The 24,351-nt window shown below is 50.9% G+C and overlaps 1 protein-coding gene across 1 annotated transcript; it reads left to right on the plus strand.

Annotated features, from left to right (window-relative positions):
• Positions 1-5,979: 5,979 nt before the first annotated feature.
• GPR135 (G protein-coupled receptor 135) lies at positions 5,980-10,255 on the plus strand. Its single transcript, XM_015423077.1, has 2 exons — positions 5,980-6,052; positions 8,763-10,255. Exons 1-2 carry the CDS (start codon positions 5,980-5,982, stop codon positions 10,253-10,255), a joined length of 1,566 nt encoding a protein of 521 aa, XP_015278563.1.
• Positions 10,256-24,351: the final 14,096 nt, after the last annotated feature.

Genomic DNA, 24,351 nt, shown 5'->3' on the forward strand with positions numbered 1-24,351 from the left:
AATGTATCTGATTAAATTTTTAGACTGCGAGCAGGGCTCAGGGTCAATGTTCCCTTTAAGCTGTGGAGTCTTGTGAGCAAAAATTCGACTTTGTGAGCCACTGGCATTAAAGTTGTGAGCGAGCAATTTGGCTACTGCATTAAAGAGTTTCCTTTGGAGCCATCCTTCCTGAGCTAAGACAAAAATGTGTGAACCGGAGGCTAAAAAATGGTGAGCTAGCTCACACTAACTCAGCTTAGAGGGAACACTGCTCAGGGTGTGGCTTACAACCAGGGGTTATTTCGTAGAAAAAGAGGCGCAGGAGCTCATTAGCATAACTCATTTGCATATGCCACACACCCCTGGCATCACCGGAAGTGTGTCAGAAGGCAACGCCCAGCGCTCGGGCTCCACTGGACTGTTTTGGATTGTTAGCTATTGGGGGGGGGGGGAATGGGACGTGCAGATCTGTCCTGGCAGAGGAGGGAGAGCTTGTACCTGAATAAAACTTGGTCTTAAAGGTGCCACTGGACTGTTTTGGGTGGGTGGGGGGGCTCTGCAACTTACCTGGCTTCTTCTTGCTCTGACTGAGGGCTGCTGGGAGCAGGGGGCGGGGCTTGTTGCATGTGCCCTCCCCCTGGGCTCCTTACTGCCAGAGCTCCGCTCTTGTGCGCTCCTGCAGGAAATGACCTCTGCTTACAACAGAAAGGAACATACAAGAAATGACTAAAAGTTAAAACCCACAGTAAAATATACAGTGCACGTATCAACAAGATTCAATTCAGTAGAAGATGGTGAGAAAATTTCAGATTTCACAAGACTCCGTGGGGAAGGGAGGCTTGCGGAGAATTGAGGCTATGAGATTGCCAGACTGCATGCTGCCCCGTCGCTGTCCTCAACCAAATGCCTGGCGGAACATCTCTGCCTTACACGCCCCGTGGAAAGGTAAAAAAATCCCGCGGGGCACGGATGTTTTCCAGCAGAGAGTTCCACCAGGCCCTGGCTGAGGACAGCCAGATTTCGCTCAGGCTGGGGACTAACAGAGGGTTCTTAATTCCCGAGTGTAACGCTCTTCTTGGGGCATACTGACTGAGAGAGGCAGTCCCTAAGGTGTGTGGGTCCCTGCCTGCTAAGGGCCTTAAAGGCCAAAAACAGCACCTTGAAATTGATCGGGTGGTTCACCGGAAGCCAGTGCAGCTTATGCAGCACAGGTTGAATGTGTGCCATCTAGGGGTCCCTGTAAGGACCCCTGCAGGTGCATTCTGGACCAGTTGGAGCTTCCGGGTCAGTCTCAAGGGTAGGCCCACATAGAGCGAGTTACAGTAATCTATCCTGGAGGTGACAGTTGCATGGATTACCGTGGCGAGGTCGTTGAATTCTTAGACCCCAGTAATTCTGTGGGTTTCTGAGGTGCTCATGGACTTGAATCTAGCTCTTCTATTCCAGACCAACAGACACACACTCTGTGAAAATATCAGTGCAGTCACTTTTGTTGATACTGATACTGTAAATTAAAACTTAGCCTTGATGCAGCTCATTTAAGTTCACTTGCGTTTTCAGAGTGACCCCTCCAGCAACCTTGCGAGGAAAGCCAGGATTATTTCGTTCCACCATGTGGATTGCCTGGTTTATTTAAAAAAAAAAATGTTTTCAGAGAGTAGCCCTGTTGGTCTGCAGTAGGATTAAAGTTCGTCAACACCTGGATAAGATTTGCTGGAGATAATAAGCTTAAGAGAGTCACAGAAGCTTATACCCTACAAATCTGGTTGGTCTTTAAACTGGGGGGGGATGCAACAATCGGATGGCTTCTGGAGTTCTGGCACTGCTGGTGGAACTCCGATGGCACCTGGGTTTTGGCCACTGTGGGACACAGTGTTGGATTGGATGGGCCACTGGCCCATCTTATGTTCTTAAACTGCTACTAAGCCCCCCCCCCGCCTCGAGGGGCCGCTAGCCCCACCGGCATTGGAGTGTGGCCTGGGCCCAGCTCCGCTACCAGGCCAGCTTGGAGCAGGCGCTTAAAGAGACTGCCCTCTAAGTGCCTGCTCTAAGCTCCACTCCTTGGACCTGCACTAGTGTTCCCTCTAAGCTGAGTTAGTGTGAGCTAGCTCACAGTTTTTCAGCCTCCGGCTCACACATTTTTGTCTTCGCTCAGGAAGGATGGCTCCAGAGCAAACTAAGTTATGCAGTAGCCAAATCGCTTGCTCAGAACTGTAGTGCCAGTAGCTCACAAAGTAGAATTTTTGCACATAAGACGCCACAGCTTAGAGGGAGCATTGACCTGCGCTGGGATGAAAATCCCTGCGCTGAGGTCCAGAAATCTGTGCACTAGCGCAGCCTAGAGCATATTACAGGGAACCCTGGCAGTGAGTTAAGATTGGCGTAATTGCCAAATAAGGGTGCCTTCTCTTTGTGTTATCCCTCTTGCTAGCACACTGTGCTTTAAAAAACCTTTACTCTTATTTTGTTATTACAAGGACACTGAGAAATAACAAGAAAGATAAGGCTGTGATGGACTATAAACCCCCACCCCCCTTTCTGGGAATCTGTTAAGTTTTGTTAAAGGGGGGAAAGAATAATAGTTCTGTGATTAGTGCTAATTAATATTATAACCTTCAAATCTCGGTGGGTGGGGGGTGTAGAAGAGAATATTACAAACGTTTGAATATTATGAACTCTGGATTACAAATTGCATCACAGCCCCAGTCTTTTTCTCTTCGTTCTGATAAATCATTCGCCATTTTGATTCTACAAGCATACTGAAATTAAATGTACCTTTTTTAGATGTATGTTAACTGCAGCCAGAGTAGTATTGGCAACTAAATCAACTATATAAATAGAAGACGGTTCAAGGGATTTGAGAAGAATTGGGAAGTTTATTATGTTAATTACAGGTAAAGGTTGAAGATAGGGAACACAAATTACTACTATATGTTGTCGAAGGCTTTCACGGCCGGAGTTCATTAGTTGCTGTAGATTTTCCGGGATGTGTGGCCGTGGTCTTGGCATTGTAGGACCTGACGCTTCGCCAGTAATTGTGACTGGCATCCTCAGAGGTATAAACACAGAAAGATGGAGTACTCTCTGTGTCAAGGTGAGAAGAAAATGGTAGGCAGTAAATTTATATCTACTCTGGAAGGTGGGTCGGGCTGAGTCATTGTCTTGTAGGAGTTCCCCAGGCTATGAACATGCTAATGGAGGAGCTTTCCTGAGGAGGTTCTTTTGTTTCCTGAGGCGGTTTCCTGCTTCCTGAGGAGGTTGTTGAAATTCTAATCTTATCTGTAGTGCTATTGTCTGATGCAAAGCCTTTTGTGTTTTTCAGGACAGGAAGCCATGTCCTATTATTTTTTAAACTCTCTTCTTTCCTGTTGAGATTCTGTTTGTGAATTTCAATGGCTTCCTTGTGTAATCTGACATGGTAATTGAAAGTGTTGTCCAACCTTTCAGTGTCTTGGAACAAAATACTGTGTCCTGTTTGAGTTAGGTTATGTTCAGCCACTGCTGATTTTTCAGGTTGGCCAAGTCTGCAGTGTCTTTCGTGTTCTTTTATTCTTGTTCGAATGCTACGCTGTGTGGTCCCGATGAAATTACTAGCATTCGGTTTTTGGTGCAGTTACATATATTGACTAATGATCCATACCTAGTTTATTTACTTCTTTGAAATATTCCTGAAGTATTTTGTTCGTTATCTCTGACTATAGTTTAATTATAGTAATTATAGTGTATGTTAATATTTTAAAATCATTTAAGAAGTAATACAATACCATGGTATAGTTAAATTCCAGTGTTTAATATCCAATATCCGAAGATGGATGAATTTTCAATTTTAAGATAACGAATATAGCCCTTAAAATTTTTGTTGATGTAGTTGCAATTATTAAAGTCTTATTAAAATTGAGAGAGGAAATATCTTTGAATAATTGGAATACGTTTTATAATTGAAATATGTATCTCAGATATTATATATCACTGATATCTCCAACTGTCATTATTTGTAAAGTATTCAACTATTCATTTTTCTTTATTTCCCCTTTTCCCTTCTGTAGCCCCTTTTTAATAAATAAATAAATAAATAAATAACATATATTTTAAAAGGTGGTTTGATTTGCCTTAAATTTCAAACACTAATTATCTGTAATTTGATTTCATGGAAAGGTTTCCAAAGGGCCTTGTCCCTGCGTAATGGGGATGACTATAACCGGGTGACTAAACTGTCAATCGCAAAGTCCCCTGTTGAGATTTCATCTGCCTCAGTGGCCTTAAACTAGCTACATCCTCTCAGCCTCCCCATCTGCAATGTGGGATTCATCCTACTGATTTATCTTACAGGGCTGTTGTAAGCATTACTAAGGTAATACATGTGAAATTCTTTAAACGTGGACACTTTTTATAAATGCCTGATTTTATGGTTATAAGGCAGGGACATGTGCTTGGATATATCCACTTCAAATATATACCTGGAAAACACCTTAATCACTATTTTTGGGTTTCTGTGACAGTGCCCAGGACTTTTGGAAATCCAGGTTTCATATATTTCTGGGAATCTGGGGGAATAAGCGAGGCAGCATTTTAAGGTTCCTTGGCCTGTTTTATCTCCCTTGAACCAGTTTCCCAGACAACGGGAAGGCAGCTCCTGGCCAGCACGAGCCAATCACGGCCCAGCAGCACAGCAGGTCTCGCTGGCTCCTCCTCTCATCATTTGAGGGGCGGGGCCCATTCCCAGTCGGTAGCCCTGCACGTCGGATGGCTGGGGACACCTTGTTCGGGGGCCTGGAGGATTGGGCTCCTTGGTCCCAATTTACTTGAAGCTTGGGTAGACAGGCAGCACTACCCCCCCTGCAACTTCGGGTCACTTGGTTGAAAAATAGCCCCACCGAAAATGTCCCCCCTAGGGAATAACAGACCCAGAATAATTCTGGGATCCTGTAAGACCCGAATCCCAGAACAGTACCAGGGAACCCAGGTTCCATTGGATAGTGGTATTTATGCTGTTCCCAAAATCCAAATCTTACAAATACAGTTTGTTCATTTTTTAAGGTACGCATCCCTTCATCATGAGTGGCAGCCCTCGTATCAAGGTGGGTGGGGAGGAGGGGCTGGGGGCTTCCTGCTATTGCTGAAGCCCCACTTATCAAAGCTACGTTGGTGTGATGTAGGAATGATCTTGGAGTTGTAGTGGATAACTCACTGAAAATGTCGAGACAGTGTGTGACTGCAATAAAGAAGGCCAATGCTATGCTGGGGATTATTAGGAAGGGTATTGAAAACAGATCAGCCAATATCATAATGCCCCTATAAAAATCAATGGTGCGACCTCATCTGGAATACTGTGTGCCGTTCTGGTCACCACACCTTAAAAAGGATATTATAGCTTTGGAAAAAGTGCAGAAAAGGGCAACTCGAATGATAAAAGGGTTGGAACACTTTCCCTATGAGGAAAGGTTAAGGCGCTTAGGGCTCTTTAGCTTGGAGAAACGACGACTGAGGGGCGACATGATTGAGGTTTATAAGATTATGCATGGGAAAGAGCAGGTAGAGAAAGAGGTACTTTTCTCCCTTTCTCACAAGACAAGAACTCGTGGGCACTCCATGAACCTGCAGAGCGGTCGGGTTAGAACGGATAAAAGGAAGTACTTCTTCACCCAAAGAGCGATTAACACTTGGAATTCACTGCCACAGGAGGAGGTGGCGGCTACAAGCATGGACGGCTTCAAAAGGGAATTAGATAAGCTTATGGAGCAGAGGTCCATCAGTGGCTATTAGCCACAAGATATAGATAGGGACTCTGGGGCAAGTGATGCTCTGTCTTCTTGGTGCTTGGGGGGCGGGCAACAGTGGGAGGGCTTTGAATGTCCTGGCCCCACAGGTGGACTTCCTAATGGCACTGGTATTTCTGGCCACTGTGTGATACAGAGTGTTGGACGGGATGGGCCTTTGGCCTGATCCAACATTGGCATCTCTTATATTCTTACGTTCACTTGTATAGGAGAGGGGACAGGCATGTACTTGAGGGGGCGCTATGTCTCCTTGCCCTGGGGGCTCAAACCTGCCCACGACTGCGTAGTCTTTTGGGGTCTGTTTCTTGGTCATGTTATACTCTGTAATGTTGCCAACTGGAGAAAGAGAGAGATCTAGCTAACCATCCATCCATCGGCACTTTAAAGATGGTTTGTTTCAGTATGAGCTTTCAAGCGTCCCCCTGCTCACTGCTTTTGTACCCACCACCCAGCCTGCTACAGAATTCTGAAGAACTCGCAACTTTCTTTTATGATTCTTTGGTCCTAATAAAGGTGTGTGGGGGGAGAGGTAGCAGTTATTATAACACTCAGGACAATGGAACCCCCAGGGCTTAACAGAGACATTGGTTTCTTATCTCACTACACATGCTAACGTCATTCAGTTCTACCACCTGTTTCTAAATGCCAACACAACTGTCTGAAAACGTAAACATATTTTCTCTTCAAAAGCTAAGTCTGGCTTTTCCATAATCACCTCAATTTCCTTTCCAATTCTTTTTGGGAAGCTGTCCATATTAGGATGTGTAGGTACAGGGGTGCAAAATTAGCGCTCATGGAAGGGGAAGAAATATCCTAGAAAAGAGTTCTTTGAAAAAGCTGCACACAGGAACATTTACAGCAGGAGAGTCAGAATAAAAGCAGGAGGCTGTACACCAATCAGTACCAGTCTGGGCGTCTCCAGTGCATTCAGGTTGGCTGCTGCTTCTGCTTGTCGCACATCATAATGTGCAGGATCAGAGCTCTGGTCTGCACTAGGTACACGCTGCTTGTTTTTCTGGGTTGGGAGGGGGGAGTTGAATGACATCCATCTTTTAGAGAAGGGACAAAGAGAGATTTTGAGTTTGCCGTTTTGTTTTTAACTGGGAACATTTTTAGCTGTTATTGTAAGCTGATCTGAACCATGAGCAAAGGCAGGGTATAAATGTTTAAATAAACAAACAGTGGATCAAGAATTCTGAGTACTGCAACAGTGTTTATGAAAGTTCCTTCCTTCAGAGTGGATTGTTCACATTCAAGCGTATTCACAGATCCTCTGTAAAGGACCCGATCCAAGTGCTGTACAAAACATCAATTATTATTCAAAAAATATATTATCTTTCTCCATAGTTTTCTTCGTACAAAAACATTCCAAGGAGACACAATCTCAAAAGTAAAGATAAAGGGTTCCCTTGCTTGAAAGCCAGTCGAATCCGACTCTAAGGGGTGGTGCTCATCTCCATTTCCAAGGCGAAGAGCCAGCGCTGCCCGAAGACGTTTCTGTGGTCACGTGGCCGGCATGATCAGACACCAAGGCGCACGGAATGCTGTTACCTTCCCACCGAAGCGGTACCTATTTATCTACTTGCAATTTCTTGGTTTCGAACTGCTAGGTTGGCAGGAGCTGGGGCCAGAGACGGGCGCTCACTCCGTCGTGCGGCACTCGGGTCTCGAACTGCCGACCTTCTGGTCTGCAGTGTCTTAACCACTGAGCCACCGCAGCCCCCTACAATCTCAAAAAGTGGTACACCTTGGTTTAAAGACACCATATATACAGTCCAATATTTTGTGCCCAGGCACTTCCTGAGGTATCTCATCCCCTGCCACAAACCTGAGTCATTATGATGCTGACTGGACTCTTGCTCTTTTCTACTGCCACACATCTTGTGAGTCTCTAAGGTGCTACTGCATACTAGGACAGGGTTCGAATCCCCCCTCTGCCCTGGAAACTGGCAAGGTGACAAGCAATACTCCCTCTAAGCTGTGGAGTCTTGTGAGCAAAACATCTCCTTTGTGAGCGACTGGCATTAAAGTGGGGAGTGAGCAATTTGGCTGCTGCATCAATTAGTTTGCTCTGGAGCCCTCCTTCCTGAGGAAGTAAAAAAGGTGTGAGCTGGAGACTAAAAAACTGAGCTAGCTGAAGAAGAAGATTGGATTTATCCCCCGCCGTAACTTGGAGTCTCAGAGCGGTTTACAAACTCCTTTCCCCTCCCTTCCCCACAACGGAGATCCTGTGAGGTTAGGTGGGGCTGAGAGAGCTCTTGAGAGAACTGCCCTTTCAAGGACAGCTCTTGTCAGAACTAGGGCTTGCCCAAGGTCATCCAGCAGGTGGAAGTGGAGTGGGGAATCAAACCTGGTTCTCCCACATTAGAGTCGGTGCACTTACCCACTACATAAAACTGGCTCTCAGCTGGAGGCTAAAAAACTGAGCTAGCTGAAGAAGAGACTGGATTTATACCCCACTGTCACTTGAGTCTCAGAGTGGCTTACAAACTCCTTTCCCTTCCCCTCCCCACAACAGACACCCCTGTGAGGCAGGTGCGGCGGAGAGAGCTCTGACAGAAACTGCTCTTTTCCAAGGACAGCTCTTATCAGACCTACGGCTTGCCCAAGGCCATCCAGCCAGGTGCAAGTGGAGGAGTTGGGGAATCAAACCCGGTTCTCCCAGATTAGAGTCCGCGCACTTAACCACTACAGCAAACTGGCTCTCAGCTGGAGGCTAAAAAACTGTGAGCTAGCTCACACTAGCTCAACTTAGAGGGAACACTGGGGCCAAGCCACCAAGCCCCCTCGCCCATGCCTCAGCCTAACCCACCTCACAGGCTAGGATAAAGCTGTAAGCCGCGCCGGGTCCCCACTGTGAAGTTAAATCAATAGTTTTAAGTCAAATCAGTAAAGGTAAGTCGGTAAGGCGAAGTTAAATCAACGAAGGGCAGAAAACCGGCCCGACGCCCGCTCGCTTTCTCAGTCTGTCCGTCGCCCGCCACCCCCGTCCGCGCCCTCCGCCAGCGGCAGAAGAGCAGCAGCAGCAGCAGCAAGGCGAAGGGTGCGTGGCCCTGGGCGGCCGCCGCTTCTTCCCCCGGCCGGGCCCGACGTGCGCAACCACCGAGAGTCCGGCCCTGGTTTCCCGAGGCAACCGGCTGGCGGAGACGTCAGGCAGGCAGCCTCGGCGGAGGAGCCGCAGCAGCCGCAGCCCGCCGAGGGCCGCCGAGAGCGATGCGCCCATGGAGGCGGCGGCGGCGCTGGGGCGCAACAACGGCTCCTCGGCGGCGCGCTGGTGGGGCAACGCGAGCGGCGGCGGCGTGGAGGGGGACGAGGCGTGGCCGGGGTCGTCGCTGGCCTGGCCGGCGCTGCTGCTGCTGCTGCTGATCCTGGCGCTGTCGGCGGCGGGCAACGGGGCGGTGCTGCTGGCCATCGGGCGCCACCGCCAGCTGCGCACCGTCACCAACGCCTTCGTCCTCTCGCTGGCCCTGGCCGAGCTGCTGGGCGCCCTCCTCGGCCTGCCGCCCGCCCTGGCCGCCCTCCTCCGCGGCCGGCCCCCCGGCGCCTGGCTCCTCGGGCCGCGCCTCTGCCGGGCCGCCGCCGCCCTCCACGCCGCCCTCGGCATGGCCGCCGCCCTCACCCTGGCCCTCCTGGCCTTCGACCGCTACTGCGCCATCGTCCGCCAGCCCCGCCGCCAGATGGGCCGCCGACGCGCCGCCCGCCTCCTGGCCGCCGTCTGGCTGGCCGCGCTGGGCCTCGCCGCCCCCTGGCTCCTCCTGGCCCGCGGGGAGGAGGAGGAGGGGGCGGCGGGGGAGACCCCCCACTGCTGGTACGCCCGGCCCTGGGGCGCCTCCTCCTCCTCCCGCCTGGGCCCCCCCTACGCCGCCGCTCTCATCGTCCTCGGCTACCTCCTGCCCTTCGCCCTCATGTGCTTCTGCCACTACCACATCTGCCGGGCCGTGCGCCTCTCCGAGAGCCGGGTGCGGCCCCTCACCTCCTGCGGCCCCCTGCTGCGCTCCCGCGGCGAGATGCGCACCGCCACCACCGTCCTCCTCATGGTCGTCGCCCTCATCTGCTGCTGGGGGCCCTACTGCCTGCTGGGCCTGGCCGCCGCCACCGGCCGCGCCGCCCTCTCGCCCACCGCCGACGCCCTGGCCAGCTGGGCCGCCTGGGCCAACGGGGCCCTCAACCCCCTCATCTACGCCGCCCGCAACCCCAACCTGGCCGCCCTCTTCGGACGCAGCCGGGGAGGGGGCTACCGGACCCGCAACGACCTGGCCGCCTACCTGGGCGCCGCCCGGGGCCGCCGCCCGGAGGCCAAGGGCCGGGCCGAGCGCTACGCCAGCCAGGGCCCCGCCACCGGCAGCGACCTCTGCTCGGCCAGCCCGGCCGGCGGGGGAGAGGTGGCCATGTGGGCCTGCAAGAACCCGGCCCTCCTCTTTTGCCGCGACGGGCAGCCGGACACCCTTTCCGAAGTGGGCGCCCAGCTCAAACCGGAGACTGTGGACACCAGCCTTTGAAACAAGGCCTTGGCCTGGATCGGAGGTGGCGTAAGGAAAAGGTCCGTGAACCTGGGATAGCGGCAAGGGGGTCGCGGACCTCATCCGCGAGACATCGAGAAGCGAGCGGTTACAAGTGCGTGTATGCCGCCGATTTTCTGTCAGAAGGAAGGCGTGTCGATCTAAACGGTCCATTTGAACCCCGGGGCTTTGGATCCCTGTGCCGTTGGCATCTTTCGATGCTCCCATTTTATTGGCCGCTGCAGTTATTGCTGGGTGGTTTGAGGACGGCCGATGGGCCAGATTCGTTGCATGAGGAGTTTTGTTTGGCGCCAAAAGGGTAAGAGCGAGGAGAAAAACAGAGAAGCCGGCCTCTCCAAATCCAATTGTGGCTTCTCAGTTTGAAGAACACCAGGTTTTTTGGATCAGCAGTGCCAGCACAACAGATGCCTAGAAGACCCTTTCCAGACAACTGGATGACTCCCGGTTTTCTTGTCACAGGATTGCCAGGAGATATTCCCGTGGTCACCTGGGGTGCATACGTATTGTGTACAGGTGACTAGGAAAGGATATTGAAAGTCAGATGAAACCCTTTTCTTTCAAAAGCCATTTGTGTGCCATAGGCTGTGAACTTGGATGGGCAGCTACCGAACTTATAAGGAAGTTTGGCTTAGCCTTGCCCATTCGGCTAGCCCGAATCCAGCAGAAAGAGCTAGGAGACTCTCTGTCCCATGGAGGGGAGACCATTTGCGAGGGAGCTGAGCTCGCAGGGATAAATGGTGGTGAAATCTTGCAAAATGGTACCTAGAGGCCTCCCAGGAGCACCCAGCATCCATCACTTGTCAGTAGGGATGTCACAGGCACTGTACAATCAGTACCCCCAGTCAAAAGAGCCAGTGTGGTGTAGTGGTTAAGAGTGGCGGACTCTAATCTGGAGTACTGGGGTTTGATTCCCCACTCCTGCTCCACAGGAAGCCTGCTGGGTGACCTTGGGTCAGTCACAAGTTCTCTCAGAACTCTCTCAGCCCCACCTACCTCTCAGAAGGTGCCTGTTGTGGGGAGAGGAAGGGAAGGTGATTGTAAACCACCTTGAGAATCCTTAGGGTAGAGAAAAGTGGGGTATAAAAACCATCTCTTCTGGTCTAGAGTAGTGGGTTTGATTCCCCACTCCTCCACAGGAAGCCTGCTGGGTGACCTTGGGCCAGTCACGGTTCTCTCGGAACTCTCAGCACGAACTGCCTCACGGGGTGACTATTGTGGGGAGAGAAAGGGAAGGAGACCACTCTGAGACTCTTTAAGGTAGAGAAAAGCAGGGTACAAAACCCATCTCCTCTTCTTCAAAAGCCCCATAGTGCCTCACCGTGTTCCCTCTAAGCTGAGTTAGTGTGAGCTAGCCCACAGCTTTTTAGCTTCTGGCTGACACCTTTTTTGTCTTAGCTCAGGAAGGGTGGCTCCAGAGCAAGCCAATGTATGCCGCAGCCCAATCGCTCGCTCGCGGCTTTAAGGCCAGTAGCTCGCAAAGTACAAATTTTGCTCACAAGACTCCACCGCTTAGAGTGAGCATTGGCCTCAGTTGCATCATTCTGTCAAGGTAGTGGGTCCCCGTCCCCCCGGTCGAGTCGCAGCCAACTTACGGCAATCCAGTAGGGCTTTCAAGGCAAGAGACCTTCAGAGGTGGTTTGCCATGGCCAGGGGTCATTTCGTAGAAAAAGAGGTGCAGGAGCTCATTAGCATAACTCATTAGCATACCTTATTTGCATACGCCACACCCCCTGACATCACCGGAAGTGTGTCAGAAGGCAACACCCACCGCTCAGGCTCCACTGGACTGTTTTGGACTGCTAGCTATTGTGGGGGGGGGACGTGCAGATCTGTCCTCGCAGAGGAGGGAGAGCTTGTACCTGAATAAAACGTCATCTTAAAGGTGCCACTGGATTGTCTTGGACCGGGGGGAGCTCTGCAACTTACCTGGCTGCTTCTTGCTCTGACTGAGGGCTGCTGGGAGCAGGGGGCGGGGCTTGTTGCATGTGCCCACCCCCTGGGCTCTTTACTGCCGGAGCTCCACTCCTGTGCGCTCCTGCAGGAAATGACCCCTGGCCACGGCCTGCCCCTGTGCAGCAACCTTGGACTTCCTCAGTGGTCTCCCATCCAAATACTAACCGGGGCCGACCCTGCTTAGCTTCTGAGATCTGATGGGCTCAGACTACCCTGGGCTATCCAGGTGAGTGCCGAGGAAGTGACAGAAAAATGCATTTTCGGAGTACACACATGACGCTGCCTTCTACTGAGACAGACCCTTGGTCCATCAAGGTCAGCACTGTCTACTCAGACTCCAGGGTCTCAGCTGGGGGGGGGGTTGTCTTTCATATCACCTACTGCCAGTGCTCCCTCTGAGCTGTGGGGACTTGTGAGCAGAAATTCTACTTTGTGAGCTACCGGCATTAAAGTGGTGAGCGAGCGATTTGGCTTCGTTTGCTCCGGAGCCATCCTTCCTGTGCCGAGGCAAAAAAAATGTGTGAGCCGGAGGCTAAAAAACTGAGCCAGCTCACACTAATTCAGCCTAGAGGGAACACTGCCTACTGCCTGGTCCTTTTTCAGTGGGGATGCCGGGGATCGAACCGCGGACCTTCTGCATGCATGCATCTCTTCCACTGAGCCACAGCCCCTCCCTGTATATGCAGTCTTGCAGTGTGAAGGCAGCGTTTTTGTTTCTGTCACCCGTTTGCGGCCATAGTTTGCTGAGTCGTGGCCTTGCGGCAACTGGAAACAGTACATCTTCCACATGGGTAAATGGAAGCGCCATGCAGCCCAAAATCAGCACAGTGGCTCCGTTCAGTGAGCGGTGGGTGAGCTTGTGTTGAACACACTTCAGGGAGGGTCTGTGGCAGAGGGTCTGTTGCGCATGGAGCAGGTCCCAGGTTCACTCCCTGGCTTCCCAAATTCAAGGCTGGGGTAGCAGCTCTAATTGCCCAGACATAAGAACACAAGAGAAGCCATGTTGGATCAGGCCAATGGCCCATCCAGTCCAACACTTTTGGCCAGACATAAGAACAAAAGAGAAGCCATGTTGGATCAGGCCAATGGCCCATCCTGTCCAACACTCTGCGTCACACAGTGGCCAAAACCCAGGGGCCATCAGGAGGGCCACCAGCGGGACCAGAACTCCAGAGGCCCTCCCACTGTGGCCCACACAAGCACCAAGTAGACAGAGCATCACTGCCCCAGTCATAGCATTCCATCTATACCTCATGGCTAAGAGCCACTCTCAGAGCTTGGAATCTAAGCATGGATGACCTGGGTTTTGGCCACTGTGTGACACGAGTGTTGGACTGGATGGGCCACTGGCCTGATCCACCGATTGTATACTACACACTGTATCCAAGTGCCGATAGTATACTACACACAGACTTGGAAAAAAACTGTTCTGATCAAAGAACAAACCCCGATCATCGCACACTGTGAAAAACGTCATCGACTTGAAGCATGGACGGCTTCAAGAGGGAATTGGGTAAACATCTGGAGCAGAGGTCCATCAGTGGCTATGAGCCACAAGGTATAGGTAGGAACTCTGGGTCTGGGGCAAGTGATGCCTTGTATTCTTGGTGCTTGGGGGGGGTCAACAGCGGGAGGGCTTCTAGTGTCCTGGCCCCACTGCTGGACTTCCTGATGGCACCTGGTATTTCTGGCCACTGTGTGACCCAGAGTGTTGGACTGGTCGGGCCACTGGCCTGATCCAACATCGGCTTCTCTTATGTTCTCATGACTTTCCCTCACCCTCTTCCATTTAGTTGGGACCTTTCAGTTTAGGTATTGTATGTGGAAGCGCACTTCTGCAACTTTTCCCGAGCCCAGAAGGATCCTTGTGATGCAGACACATGTTATGTGCATTGGGGGGGGGGGAGACTGCCACGAAATGCTAATTCTTTTATTTACGTGTAGAGGGAGCCCGTGGCGAACGAGGATCTTTGTGTGCAGGTTGGAACTCTTGCATTGGTGACCGCCCGTGTTGCTACCAATGCTCCCTCTAAGCTGTGGAGTCTTGTGAGCAAAACTTCTACTTTGTGAGCTCCTGGCATTAAAGTTGTGAGCAGTGTTCCCTCTAAGCTGAGTTAGTGTGAGCTAGCTCTCACTAACTCAGCTTAGAGGGAACACTGCTCACAACTTTAATGCCAGGAGCTCACAAAGTAGAAGTTTTGCTCACAAGACTCCAGAGCTTAGAGGGAACACTGCTCACAACTTTAATGCCAGGAGCTCACAAAGTAGAAGTTTTGCTCACAAGACTCCAGAGCTTAGAGGGAACATTGGTTGTGAGCGAGTGATTTGGTTACTGCTAAATTAGTCTGCTCTGGAGCCATCCCCTTCCTGAGCTGAGACAAAAATGTGTGAGCCGGAGGCTAAAAACCTGTGAGCTAGCTCACACTAACTCAGCTTAGAGGGAACACTGGCGGCTACTGTGTTTAGGCACTGGGGGAGAGACGAGTGTTGCGCAAATCCCATGCTGCAAGAATGTCTGGGAGGGGCATCGAAATGCGGAGGGTTCAGTTCCATGCAAATGTCCCATCATGTACTTAGACTTGCCCACCTCCAGCCAAAGTTCTTGGAGTGAGAATGGTATCTGCACATCGATTGTCTATGAGAAGCCGCTGTGTTGTATTGTATATGGCAAGGTGGGACATTGTGACTCAGTGGTAGAGCATCCGCTTGGCAGGCCGAAGGGCTCGTCTCAGGTTCGATCCCCGGCATCTCCAGCTAAAAGTATCAGGTGAGAGGGGCCAGTGGCTCAGTGGAAGAGCCTCTGCTTGGCACGCGGAAGGTCCCAGGTTCAAATCCGAGTATGTCCAGTCGAAAGGACCGGGTAGGAGGCGATATGGAAGAGCTTTTCTGCCTGTGACCCTGGAGAGCTGCGGCCGGTCTGAGTTTACAAGACTGACTTTGATAGGACAATAGTCCGGTTCTGGAGAAGCAGCTTTCTGAGTTCATAATGAGCAAGATGTGAAGGATCTTTGCCTAGAGAGCTGCTGCCGGTCTGAGTGGGAACGACGGACTTTGATGAGCCAAGGGTCTGATTCAGTAGAAGGCCGCTTCATGGGCTGTTTTGTTTTGGTAAATCTTACACGTCACATTTTTGTCTTCCCCTTTCTCCAAGAGGCACAGGGCAGTGAGCTGCTACGTCAGTTTGGTGCCGTGGTTAAGTGTGCGGACTCTAATCTGGGAGAACCGGATGTGATTCCCCACCTCCTCCACTTGCACCTGGCTGGATGACCTTGGGCAAGCCATAGTTCTGACAAGAGCTGTTCTTGAAAAAAGAGCAGTTTCTGTCAAGAGCTCTCTCAGCCCCACCTACCTCACAGGGTGTCTGTTGTGGGGAGGGGAAGGGAAAGGAGTTTGTAAGCCGCTCTGAGACACCTCTGGATAGTGAAGATAAATCCAGTCTCTTCTTCTTCTGGATGACCTTGGGCAAGCCGTAGTTCTGATAAGAGCTGTTCTTGAAAAAAGAGCAGTTTCTGTCAAGAGCTCTCTCAGCCCCACCTACCTCACAGGGTGTCTGTTGTGGGGAGGGGAAGGGAAAGGAGTTTGTAAGCCGCTCTGAGACTCCTTTGGGTAGTGAAGGGTGGGGTATACATCCAATCTCTTCTTCTTCTTCTCTAACCGAAGAGAGCAGTCATCTCTGATTCTCGCCTCCCCCGTCTCGAAGGAGAGGCATTTCATGGAGATCGACAGGCTGCCGGGGGTGTGTGTGTCAGGGAAGTTCTGTTCCGCTAACAGAAGTGCCTCTTGGTGTAGTAGTGTGGTGGTTAGAGTATCAAACTACGACCAATTCACGGCCACAGGAAGTGGTGGTGCATAGAAGCACAGACAGCTTCAGGAGGGGATTGGATGAACGGAGTAGAGGTCCATCAGTGGCTCTTAGCCACAAGGTAGAGACGGAACACTCTGTCTGGGGCAGTGATGCTCTGTATTCTTGGTGCTTGGAGGGGGGCAACAGTGGGAGGGCTTCTGGAGTTCTGGCCCCGCTGGTGGTCCTCCTGATGGAACCTGGGTTTGGGCCACTGTGTGACACAGAGTGTTGGACTGGATGGGCCACTGGCCTGACCCAACGCAGCTTGTCTTTTTTTTTTTATGTCTGGGGCATTGAGGCTCTGTAGTCTTGGTGCTTAGAGGGCAACCGTGGGAGGGCTCCTAGAGTCCTGGCCCTGCTGGGGGGCCCCTTGATGGCCCCTGGGTTTCAGCCATTGTGTGACAGAGAGTGTGGAACTGGATGGGCCTCATCCAACATGGCTTCTCTTATGCTCTTATGTCTGGGCCGGGGCCTTCATTAGAATATATGTAGAGCCCTACCGGATCAGACGAGTGGTCCCTCTAGTCCAGCACCCTGCCTCACACAGTGGCCAATCAGTTCCTCTGGATGGCCAACAACCGGGCAGAGAGGCCGAGGCCTTCATTAGAACATCAGAAGAGCCCTGCTGGATCAGACCAGGGGTCCCTCCAGTCCAGCATCCTGCCTCACACAGTAGGCCAACCAGTTACCCTGGAGGGCCGACAACCGGGCAGAGAGGCAGAGGCCTTCATAGGAACACAAGAAGAGTCCTGCTGGATCAGACCAGGGGTCCCTGTAGTTCTTCTAAAGGTCCAACAACAGGACATAGAGGCCAAATGCTTCCTCTGATGTTGCCTCCTGGCTCTGGGATTCAGAGGTCGACTGCCTCTGAACATGGAAGTTCCCTTGAGTCACCATGGCTAGTGTTTATTTACTTATCAAATTTGTACCCCGCCCTCTCTGCCGAAGCAGGCTCAGGGCGGCCATTGTAGCCACTGATGGACCTCTCCTCCCTGACTCTGTCTAATCCTCTTCTGTGCCATTGGTAACTGGGGGGGTCATCAGTGGGGGTCATCAGCCAAGCCCTGGGGGGTCATCAGTGGCTTCCTCCTTGTCCTGCCCCCAGGGAATCCACCTGGGGGCTTTTGGCCCTGCCTGTTTATAACTCCCCACACCAACTCTAAGAACATAAGAGATGCCAATGTTGGATCAGGCCAAAGGCCCATCCAGCCCAACACTCTGTATCACACAGTGGCCAGAAATACCAGGTGCCATCAGGAGGTCCACTAGTGGGGCCAGGACATTAGAAGCCATCCCACCGTTGCCCCCCCCAAGCGCCAAGAAGACAGAGCATCACTTGCCCCAGAGCCCCTATCTATACCTTGTGGCTAATAGCTCTGTCTCGGCAATTGCAATTCACCCCCCCCCCCCCGGGTGGGAGCGGAGATGATCTTGGTAGCCTCATTGGCTGTGAAACTGCCTGTTGTAACTCGGAGATGTCCTTTGCACCCTTAGATCTGCTGTTCAAGAGAGAGACCAAGCAAGATGGCTTCTCCCCCTCCCCCCCAACATTTTTCACTCCATCCTTTCAGCTTTCTCCACCTTGTGTCCATTTTGTCAATAGAAACAGGACTCCAGGAATATCTCTGGAGTAGGGCGGAAACCCAGCGTCACGTGACCATAGAGAGTTGGGAAATTCCTAGAGCGCCGCAAGATGCTCTGACGTCACTTCCAGGTACATCCCGGGAAGGTTGCCATGGCACCGCAGCTCCTGTACCCCGATGCTCCCAGGGGGACCCTACCAAAGGGTGAGGTGAATATTGGGCAGGAAAGACCACAACAGGCTGGTCTCCACATTCAGTGCAAAATTTAAGCGGGCTGCCAAATCTGTGGTTGGCGTCCTGCAGCTTGTGGCAGCATTACTGAAAGCAGGATCCAGCCTGAGGGTACCAGGGGTGGGGTGTTGGGACCATGAAGCCCAATGCTGCGCTTAGTTAACGCCAGTGCCAAGAGCTGGTTGTGCAGACTTCTTGCTCTGTTTTCTTTCTAGAGGCTAAAGCAAATCATTCTCCTCCCTCCCCCATATGAAACGGTTTCATGTACCACCAAAATACAATGTTTATCTTCGTTTTCTGCACACACAGGTCTGCCTGAAAAACAGAGTCCGACTTGGTTCCCTTCTTCTTTTCTCTTTCGTTATTTGTGACCTTGGTGAAAGCGATGTCATTTGTATCGTAAGGGAAGAAATAAACTTCCTTTTCTGCAAGAGATCTCGCCACTGTCTTTTCTTATTGATCAGAAGGTAGACAAATCAGTGCATCCCTGTTCAAGCCTCCCCCAAGCCATCAAACGTACGGCTGGTGGGCCGGATCTGGCCCCTGCAGGGCTCCCATCTCACCTGCAAGCAACTGGCTCCCGCTAGCTTCCTGTTCCGCTTCCTGCATCGCAGCTGGCTTTTGCCCAGCTCTCTCTCCTCTCCTCTCCTGCTTCTTGCTTCTGGGGGAGAGAAAGAAAGCCAAGCCTCCTTTCTCTCAATTGGCTGAGGTCTCCCCCCCTCCTTTCGGTGAGACAGAGTCCCATGGTTTTAAAGAAAACCAACAATGTTATTCCAGGTATATGCATTTTTGTGTGCACATACTATCCAGAAGAGAGACAACGAGAGATGGTTTGCCATTGTCTGCCTCTGCGTAGCAACCCTGGGCTTCCTTGGTGGTCGCCCATCCAAGTACTAACCAGGCCTGACTCTACTTAGCTTCTGAGATCTGACATGATCGGGCTCGCCTGGGCTATCCAGAAAAGAGACAACGAGAGATGGTTTGCCATTGTCTGCCTCTGCGTAGCAACCCTGGGCTTCCTTGGTGGTCGCCCATCCAAGTACTAACCAGGCCTGACTCGGCTTAGCTTCTGAGATCTGACATGATCGGGCTCGCCTGTGCTGTCCAGGCCAGGACATAGGAAAGGGACTAGACATGCAGACTGTGCGAAACGGTCCTGAATACGAACTCCACAGGGTTGATTATGGAAAGAAATTAGACTGCCTCTGCCCTGTGTTTGTTCCCCACCCCGGGCTACAAATTTGGTTTGTGAATACCTCAAAACCAGCTTTGTCTGTTCTGTATCTTCCTCTGTGAGGTACCTCACACCACAGCTGCAAGGAAGCTACTAAACCAAAGAGCTCCAGGTGGTCAGCCGTATTGGTCTGAAGCAGAAGGATAAATTTAGAGTCCAAGTGGCAGCTTTAAGGCCAACAAAGGTTTACTCAAGGTACAAGCTGTTATTCAGCAAAACGACACAAAGAACAGAACTGAAATACGGTGCCTCTCTGTCCTCCAGGGGGCACTGTTGGGTGCCTTTTGGTCCGTGTGGTGAGAGGTGGCGCTGAGACACATACAATCTTGTTTAAATCAGTCTATTTTTAAAAAAAACACTCCTCAAAATCTTCCCAGGAACTGCAACCAGCGCAGGACTCTCTTGAGAAAGTAAAGGAAGTTGTGGAGGAAATCCTCTCTCTCTTTTTTCTTTAACAAATGTATACCTCCTTAGGAGATACTTTTTGAACATAATAAATCTTCCGGCAGCGGCCCTGGGGGCAGCTGTTTGACACGAATCTTATGAACGTGGATTAGATGTTGGCTGTACTTTGCCTAGCCAGAGCGTAGAATCTCTCCTCAGAGCATCCTGGACTCTTAAGGTCACCTCAGCCCGGTCTTAGTCCCACTTCATAACAAACGAAGAGGGGATTGGGTATCAAAGTGAGAGATCTCACAAAGAGGGGAGTGAAGGAGGCTCACATGAAGCATTTCATTCCCCTGCAATGTGTGAAACAGGCCCTAGTTTACCCAGAAGGACTGATGGCAGGTTGTGACCCTCAGTCCTGAATACAGATGGGCACAAACCGGCTCATGAACTAAAATTCGTGACGCATTTCGGGCCGTCCGTGATCCGCGAGCTGAATTTTGAAGCAGGTCGACTGGCGCCAACTTTCAAGTAGTTTGTGGCAGATTGTGAATGTACACATTTCCAGACACACTCTTCTCACCTCAGTCAAAATGTTTACCAAAAGGCAAAGCAAGAGGTGGGCGGCAGGGTGAGGTTCCGTGTGTGTTTGGTGTGTGTAGACTGCAGGGGGTCCATTCGATACACTTTTGAACCTGCGCCTGACATTTCCCCAAAAAACTTTCTGGGGGCATCTCCATTGGGGGGGCCACAACTTGGCTCCCCAAAGTTCAATTTGCACATAACTTGGAGGGCATGTAGAGGAACATCAGGGGGAGGTCCCCTGCAAGTTAGATGTCTTGAGCTCACACAGGTTCAGTTCTATACACTCCTGAACCTCTGCCCGTCATTTTCCTCAGAAAGCACTTCCCTGTGGGCTGTAACTCGGACTTCATAAATCCAATCCTCACCAAATTTGGATGGCAGGTACAGGAGAGCCACCTAGAGATCCCCTGTGAGTAGCATGCTGGGGGGGGGGTCCTACCGCATCACGAACCTCACAAATTGAAATGGTTTTTTTACTTTAAACGTTTGCGGCGGTTTGTGAGCACGCCAGAAACTACGAACCACCATGAATCACATTTTCCCTGTTCGTGCCCATCCCTAGACCTGAAAGAAGAACAGGAAGAAGAGATCGGATTTATACCCTGTCCTTCACTACTCCAAAGGAGTCTCAGAGCAGCTTACAATCTCCTTTCCCTTCCCCACAACAGACACCCTGTGAGGTAGGTGGGGCTGAGAGAGCTCTTTCGAGAACTGCCCTTGAGAGAACAGCTCTGAGAGAACTTGTGACTGACCCAAGGTCACACCAGCAGCTGCATGTGGAGGAATGGGGGATCAAACCCGATTCTCCCCGATTAGAGTCCACGTTCTTAACCACGGCACCAAAATGGCTCTCAAAGCCTCTGTTCACAGAGTCCCTCTGTGTGGTGAGGGACTGGGACTCTGCCCCAGACAAAGGTGTTCTTTATTGCCCCCTCATGTGACCCAGACCAGTCATTCCAAAAGGCTTGATTAAAATAAGTCTCTCTGGGTGACTTTGGGGGTGACTTTGGGCCAGCCCAGCCTACCTCACAGCACCCTTGTGATGGTAAACCAGCAGAGGGGAGGACCTTTTTACACCTGAGTGATTAGGCAACTAGGATCGCACACTGTCATGGAGGCTACTCAAAGTCATATAGGGGCTTCATCATAGAGATGCCAAGGCCTAGAATGGGATCATTCTACACACACAAAATCTGGGCTGCTCTTGGCCTACCACAGGGCCTACCAGCAGCCTCAAGCTGTGAGCCAGGGGCTAAGAAATGAAGAAGAGAAGAAGATATTGGAGGTGTCTCAGAGTGACTTACAATCTCCTCTCCATTCCCCTCCCCATAACAGACACCCTGTGAGGTAGGTGGGGCTGAGAGAGCTCTTTCGAGGACTGCTCCTGAGACAACAGCTCTGAGAGAACTTATGACTGACCCAAGGTCACACCAGCAGCTGTGTGTGGAGGAGTGGGGAATCAAACCCGGTTCACCCAAATTAGAGCCCACGCTTCTAACCACAACACCAAATTAGCTCTACACCAAACTGATGAAGAGCCCCTTGGCTCACACCTCTGGCGCCTTCAAGGATAATTTAAATATGTACATAGCCTTTTCAGTGGGAGCCCCAGCTCTTTGGAGGGTGTTTCTGACCTACAGAGATTCACTCCCATTCTGGATTCCTTGCTTTCAAGAGAAAATGCAAGCTTGTTGCACAGAGTCTTGGGCACTGAAGTTTTAATTTTCAGGCGTGGTGGCTTTTAGTGATTATGGCGGTGTGCCTACTCAATATTTTTTTTCCTTTCCCCCAGTGGATGATGTATTGTCGTTTGGACCAGACAGCTGCCCAGAGCTAACTTTTGATTTGACAGAACTGTGATCGAGTTAACGCCGACACGTGCAGAGCAAAGACGGTGACAGACAGTCAAGGCGACAGCTCCTGGCCAGAGGGAAGCGAGAGGAAGCGAAGCAAGAAAAAGGGTGTGGGGTGTTTGTGTGAGCTCGCTGAGAGTGGAACAGGTTTCCCAAACTGGTGGATGGTGGAAAGTGCTGTCGAGTCATAGCCAACGAATGGTGGTCCTGTAACGCTTTCAAGGCAAGAGACGAACAGAGGTGTTTTGCCATTCCCTTCCTCTGCATAGCAACCCTGGACTTCCTTGATGGTCTCCCATCTAGAGATGTGAAGGCCCGGGAAAAAAACAGAAAAATTCGGGGGAAACCCATTCCCCCCCCCCCCGTTTTTTCCCTGAAGCCTTTTTTGTTTTTTTCCGAAAAATTGAAAAAAGAAAAGAAAAAAAAAGATTATGGAACGTTTTATTTTAACATGATGAGTAAAATATTTTAAGACAAGGTGTTCAAATATTTTCCAAATCATTTCTCTCTCTCTCTCTCTCTCTCTCTCTCTCACTATATATATGGTATCAGATTGATCTAAGTTCTGTGCACTGAGGACAAGCAAGTCCTAGGTTACAAACTGAACTCTCCAATGCAAGAACAAGATGCTTTTCTTCCTTTAGGAGGTGCCATTGTCAGAAGAAAATAAAAAGGTTTCAGTTTTGTTTTTGCATGTGGGTGGGTATTTCTGTTTGTAATAATTGTTTGGATACACTATATTTTTAATAGGCTAGTTGTGATAATTTCATGCCAAGTAAAAATGTCCATAGTCATATTTTATGTTCCTAAAGTAACTTTCAATCTAGAAAAGACAAAAGAAATGCTAATGTAGCATTTTTTCCCCATTTTTCCAAAAATTTCCATTTCCCCCCCCCAAAAAAAAACTGGGGAAAAACCGGGGTTTTTCCCGAGCTTCAGAATTTCCGGAAATTTTACATCTCTACTCCCATCCAAGAAGTAACCAGGGCTGACCCTGCTTAGCTTCTGAGATCTGATGAGATCGGGCTCGCCTAGGGGTGCTCGGCCAGCCATGTCGGGGTATACATGTATTTCTGGATGCTTTTTAACCCCCTAGGCATCCTACGATAATATTCTGAAATCTGCTGTCTATTTGGGAGGAAGAACCTCACTCTGGGTTTGGTAGTGGAAAGCCCCATCCAGTTGCAGCCATTGTATGGCAACCCCGGAGGGTTTTCGAGGCCAGAGACGTTCAGAGGTGGTTTGCCATTGCCTGCCTCTGTGTCACGACCCAGGGCTTCCTTGGTGGTCTCCCGTCCAACTACTTCCCAGGGCTGACCCTGCTTAGCTTCCGAGATCTGAGCAGATCAGGCTAGCCTGGGCCATCCAGGCCAGGGCAAGAGACGAATAGAGGTGGTTTTGCCATCTCCTGCCTCTGCGTAGTGACCCTGGAGTTCTTTGGTGGTCTCCCATCATAAGAGACGCCAATGTTGGCTCAGGCCAAAGGCCCATCCAGTCCAACACTCTGTGTCACACAGTGGCCAGAAATACCAGGTGCCATCAGGAGGTCCAGCAGTGGGGCCAGGACGCTAGAAGCCCTCCCATTGTTGCCCCCTCCCCAAGCACCAAGAAGACAGAGCATCCCTTGCCCCAGTATGAGAGTCCCTATCTATACCTTGTGGCTCATAGCCACTGGTGGACCTCTGCTCCATATGCTTATCTAATTCCCTCTTGAAGCTGTCCATGCTTGTAGCTGCTACCACTTCCTGTGGCAGTGAATTCCATGTGTTAATCACTCTTTGGGTGAAGAAGTACTTCCTTTTATCCGTTCTAACCCGACCGCTCAGCAATTTCATGGAGGGCCCACGAGTTCTTGTATTGTGAGAAAGGGAGAAAAGTACCTCTTTCTCTACCTGCTCTTTCCCATGCATAATCTTATAAACCTCAATCATGTCACCCCTCAGTCATCGTTTCTCCAAGCTAAAGAGCCCTAAGCGCCTTAACCGTTCCTCATAGGGAAAGTGTTCCAACCCTTTTATCATTCGAGTTGCCCTTTTCTGCACTTTTTCCAAAGCTATAATATCCTTTTTAAGGTGTGGTGACCAATCCTCCAAGAGCTTACAGAGCTCTTCTTACTGGGGCTACTGTAAGCTCTTGGAGGATTGGCTACACTAGGGGTGTGTGGCCTAATATGCAAAGAAGCTCCTGCTACCCTGCGCTGAGGGCTGACCTCCAATGACATTGTTTCCTATTCAGGCCCGGGTCAGACACCACACAAAGCCATGGTTTAAACAAACTAGCTACGGTTGACGTGACGCTAGACTATAAGCCACTCTGGAGTTATCAGGTTCCCGCCCATGGTGAGCGAACTCCCACCCCTAGCCCACTGTTGCCTGTATTCTATCCAGTGAGAGAAAAACGGGGGG

The sequence above is a fragment of the Gekko japonicus genome, unplaced genomic scaffold (assembly GCF_001447785.1).
Source record: "Gekko japonicus isolate JY-2015 unplaced genomic scaffold, Gekko_japonicus_V1.1 scaffold345, whole genome shotgun sequence".
In the NCBI taxonomy this organism is placed as follows: Eukaryota; Metazoa; Chordata; class Lepidosauria; order Squamata; family Gekkonidae; genus Gekko; species Gekko japonicus.